Source organism: Sinocyclocheilus grahami, unplaced genomic scaffold (genome assembly GCF_001515645.1).
Source record: "Sinocyclocheilus grahami isolate Dianchi unplaced genomic scaffold, SAMN03320097.WGS_v1.1 scaffold1212.1, whole genome shotgun sequence".
Lineage (NCBI taxonomy): Eukaryota > Metazoa > Chordata > Actinopteri > Cypriniformes > Cyprinidae > Sinocyclocheilus > Sinocyclocheilus grahami.
This window is the reverse complement of record NW_015506391.1, coordinates 28,878-34,254: the sequence shown is the minus strand read 5'-3', so window position 1 is coordinate 34,254 and position 5,377 is coordinate 28,878. Positions and strand designations below refer to the sequence as shown.

Sequence of the window (5,377 nt, the reverse complement as noted above, 5' to 3'; positions counted from 1 at the left end):
ATATATATATATATTGCCATAAGTAAAAGTTATTACATTAAAAAAGGCTTAATGTAGGCTTATTGTAGGCTTATGTACACTGAAAAAAAAAGATATTTTTTTTAAGGTATGTGGTTGCAAACTATTTTAGCTACATTTAAATAAAAAAAAGTTGAAAGTTAGTCAACTAAATTTATTTAAATGTAGCTAAAATAAATTGATTGCAACCACTTTCCTTAAAAAAATTTAGTAAATTCAATGAATAATTTTTTCCAGTGAAATATAGTAAATATATAAATAGTACATATATTTACTATTGTTTCTGTATTTATTTGATTAGCTTTTAATTAGTTATAATAACCTATAGCCATATACTCTATACAAACATTTTCTCCAAAAACATTATTTAAAAGAAAAAAGTTGTTTCAAGTCTGTTCAACACGATGCAGTCAACCTGATATAATGGTGTTAAATCAAAAGGAATTGTTTAAATAAAGTGAACAGCATTAAAAAAAAATTCAGTGAGCAGTGTTCTTTATCATTCCTGAAATAACACAACAAAAAAGAGAAACAATTCTGTTGTACAGTTAAGTGATGGAACATTCTGTGAAATTATGACCCTGGTGGCTTTCAAGTTTGTGGATGGGGCATCTTTTGCATCCACCACAAATAGATTCTGTGTTTTAGCCGTTTAGTGTTTTTAACTAAATCCTAAACATTTATATAGTGTCTCATAATGTATTTGCTGTCCATCCTCAATCACTCAAATGTAAATGTGTAATTATTAGGTCTAAGGAAAAACTGTATGCCATTCCACTTCCAAACAAACTGATTATTATGGGGAACTACTTCTGCAGCTTTATACAGATATCAATGCCAATTGTTGTTTTTCAGGTTTATTTCTCCATAAAATTTATAATGATATGTTATAATCATGCAATTGTCAGGGTCTTGGGTAGAGGGATGGAGCGAGGACTCAGTATTGCAGAAAATTTATTTTAAAATAAAACAAACAACAGAAACTACCCCGTGGGGGAAAAACAGGCTGGCAAGGCAGGATCTGGACACATCCAAGGATAGACAATCACGAACTGACGCACGACTGCAAACACAAGGAGAATAAATGGAGAGCAAATGAGGAGGGTAATGAGGGATCACATGTGGGACAAATTAACTAATAATCAGGTAACAAGATGGGAGGGGTCAAGACAATTGACATGAGCACATGGCACACCGAATCAAAGACAAAAAGCCATGTGCTCACACAAAACAAAACACAAGCACATGGCCAGCAAAACAAATCACAAGCCATGTGCTAGAACAAAAGACACGAACACGCAGCTAATGAGAACTCATAAGCCGCGTGTTCACACAAGACAACAAGACAAGCACGCGGCTGAACACAAACCGCGTGCTTCACAAAACACAACACACGTGGACAGAAGAGCGCACGGCCGAGCGAACTCGAGACCGCACGCTCCCACAACAGACAGAACATGGAGCGCGAGTGTCCGGACCACGACACGAAACCGAAACTCAAGACATGAGTGCCGGGATCTGAACACCACGCTCCAACATGAAACAGTACACGCAGACGAGAGCGCACAGCTCGAGCACACTCGAAACCGCACGCTCACATGAAAACAATGACATGACGCGAGTGTCAGGGCTCTGTCACAAAACTATGAATTACACTAGACCGAAGTGACAGAACCCTGACAGCAATGATATAATATTAATGCAGAGTGAGTGACCTTCAGTTTTTGGCCGTGCAATATAGACAGTGTTTACTTGACTGTACACATTATAATGCATTCGCTTTATTTATTTGTTTTATTACTTTCTGAAAACAATGTATGTCCAAGTAATGAAGTGAATTCCAAGCATGAAGAAGTACATTTAAAATATACTCAAAAATGTGACTTAAAATATACTAAGACTTCAGGTTATTTAATAATATACTTTGAAAGTATACTTTCAATGCATTGTTACAATGATCATTTTCAGCACAGTTAAAAATTTTCATAAAATATATTTAAGTAAAGTGCAAATAAATATACTTATAAAAAATAAACAGAACTTTCAATTCAAGTATATTTTTGTAAATATATTTTTTAGAAAATATACTAAATTACAATTGTTTTAAAGTGTGTTAAAAGTTGTATTGTGAAAAAAGGGGAAAGCATGATGGTAATATACTTTTTTATATATTTAAAGATAGTACATTCTTTGTTAGTATATTTTCAATGTACTATTAAAACGGGGAATATATTACAAATACAATAAAGTATACTTTTTTCAATATTATTACCTCAATATTTCAGGCTTTGTTTTATGTTTTATGTTTTAAGTGTCGCTCTCAGCCCTCAGGCTGAAATTTTGTAGACAACATATTTGGTATTAAATTGTTTAAATTGCCAGTGGTCATATCCTTCCTAAATTCTCCTGTTATTATAATTTGAGTAAATGTATGAGCCGAAAATCTGTTCATAATGACTTTACTGGTTAGATGTTTGGTAGAATATGTTTGTGATCTTGTGAAGAATATATACTATACCATTAAACACTTTTGGGTCAGTAATATTTACAGTATTTTTTTATTTATAGAAATTAATAGTTTTATTTAGCAAGGACGCATTAAATTGATCAAAAATTACTGTATAGACATTTATAATGTTACAAAGGATTTGTAGTTCCAAATCAGCATATTGGAGTCATAACAGACTGGAGTAATGGCTGCTAAAAATTCATCTTTGCCATCACAGCAATACATTACATTTATTTTTATAAAATTTTTACAAAAAAATATTAAATTAATTTAAAAATGTAATTTCACTGTATTATTGTTGTTTTCAGTGTATTGTTTGACCAAATAAATGCGTCTTTGATGGGCAGACTTTAAAAAAAAAAAAAACATGAAAAATTTTCTTTTTTCTTTTTTTAAATAGCCTCTAATAATGGAACATGTTTGAAACTTTCTTTATGGGTTTCTATTCCCAAATGGTGCTTATTGTTATTGCATATATGCACTATGGTTATTTGTTCTTGACATGATTGCAAACAGTGAATCACGTATGGTTTTCCATGTTTGTTCAGACTTGTGCTGCAACAATTTTGGGGTATTTTTTATTTGTTATGAATGAATGAATGAATGATGCATTTATATAGCGCTTTATTGTGTATTGTTGTACACCCAAAGCACTTTTTACAATCATGTGGGGGGTCTCTCCTCAACCACCACCAGTGTGCAGCATCCACTTGGATGATGCGACGGCAGCCACAGGACAACGGCGCCAGTGCGCTCACCACACACCAGCTACATGTGGAGAGGAGAGAGAGTCATAGAGCCAATCAAGTGGCTAGGGATTATTAGGAGGCCATGATAGACAAGGGCCAGGGCGGCAATTTGACCTCACTAACACCTCTTCCAGCAGCAACCTAGTTTTCCCAGGAGGTCTCCCATCCAGATACTGACCAGGCTCAACCCTGCTTAGCTTCAGTGGGCAACCAGTCTTGGGCTGCAGGGTGATATGGCTGTGGCTGGGTGATATGGTTATGCTGAATTCTTTATGAAGATGACATGATCACCTTGAAACTTATGTTTCCTGCTGTTCATACCCTGTCATAATGATGTGATGTGCAAGTATTGATCAGTCACTGATACATATTCCTATGCTCTCTTTTTCCATATAGCTGATCAAGCTGGAAACAGTGGTGAAGACATACAGTTGACCACCACCATCACACATGTGGATGGACCTACAGAGATCTACAAAATGACCGGCAAAGAAGCTCAAGAGTAACCATCACCTTTATTCAGGGTCCAACAAAAGTCTCAAAAGTTCATACAATACGCTTTTGTGGGTCCTTTGTGTTCCCTGTCATTTCAAACACAGCCGCTCAAATATTAAGCCCCCTTTCACTTATTGGCTTTCCATTCCATTAAGGTTCAGTCTAAAACATCTGCTTGTGCTGAGTGGTAGAAAAATGGAGTTGCACATCATCTTGTGGGTGCTGGGAGAAATTATGATGTGTATCTGGCACTGGGGATAGGCCCTTTGCTTGGTGTTTGCGAGGACCAATACAAATACTTCAAAAATTGGGAGAAAAGGGAATCAAGGTCATTTCTTTTAATTATGCAGCAATTGTTTCTTGTTTGTGTATACTGTAGCTGAGATCATTGTTTTCCCCTTTGATTTTTGTAATTACAAAACAAGGAAGAAAAACTCTCAGCATACTGTATAGTTACGCATGTGTGTTTTTTTTCTTTTTTTCTTTTCTGTTGATCCTTCCTCATAGGACTTCCTTAAACACTCCCTACCAAAAGTAAACACCCATGGAACACATAACGTGAATGACCGAGTTCAAATCAAGGTCCCCCAGAACAAGATGTGGATGTAAAGTGACATATAGATAGATTCAGGTCCTTGTGTTCTGAATGGCAAACACTATGTTCATTATGTTACAATGTAGAGATATATTTTTTATAATGTGCTTGTTTTCGTCTGTATGAAAGCATTAGTCGCTGTATTGTAGCACTGCATTGTAAAAAAAAATCTTTTTGAGATTTTTTTATTGTATCACATCGAAATTTAGAGTTTTTATGCTAATTTAAATAATAATTAAAAAAAAACATTTTAGATTTGTTTGGATAAAGGGACTTTGCTTAATAAAACACTGGTGAACAGAATTGAACGATGTCTCAGAACTACACTTGATGATTATTGGAAGATTAAAACAATCACTGTCATTTTAAACCTCACTTTACTTTAGATATCAGTTTTAGCTTATTTGTTTTTGTTGTAATTGAGGCACAAAGTCAAAATGTTTCCTTGGTTATGAAAATAGGCATAATTTACGGGTGGGACATGTCCCCATCACTTTTTGCCAGGGTCGATTTTGTCCCCATCACTTTTTTGAAACATCTCGTGGCATGGATGTACCTAAGGCAGATGAAACTATCTATTCATTCCAGTTGAATCACAAAACAAAATGCGCACAAACATGACCCTGCTCTTGATATACGATCACTGATGAACATCTTTGATAGACTGTTTAGGAATACGACTGTTTATTGCATATGTATTTAATCACTAACGTGAAGAATCTTGGGCTTAATACATTTTTATTATAGTACATGTATGAATGAAGCTAAATGAGTTCTATGTCGATACATTAACCCACACCCATACACACTCACTCCTCTCCCACCCACTTTTTAAAACAAAGTTACACCACTGGTTATGAATTATTGTTATTTGTGTTATTGGTCAAAACAAACTATTGAACAACAAAATTACTTGCAGAAAAAAAACTAAAATTGAAATAATATGTATTTAGAAATAATTAAAAAACAATCACAGATAAAATTACTAAAATTGAAACAAATTAACATGAA

The 5,377-nt window shown here is 34.4% G+C and overlaps 1 protein-coding gene across 1 annotated transcript in view; it reads left to right on the top strand.

The window, feature by feature from the left end:
* The window catches only part of LOC107568090 (Wnt ligand secretion mediator), a 40,217-nt gene extending 35,548 nt beyond the window's left edge, over positions 1-4,669 (top strand). The window contains exon 12 of the mRNA XM_016253927.1: positions 3,673-4,669. Within this exon, the coding sequence (XP_016109413.1) occupies positions 3,673-3,782 (110 nt within the window). The 3' untranslated portion in view covers positions 3,783-4,669. The remainder of the gene's footprint in view (positions 1-3,672) is intronic.
* Positions 4,670-5,377: the final 708 nt, after the last annotated feature.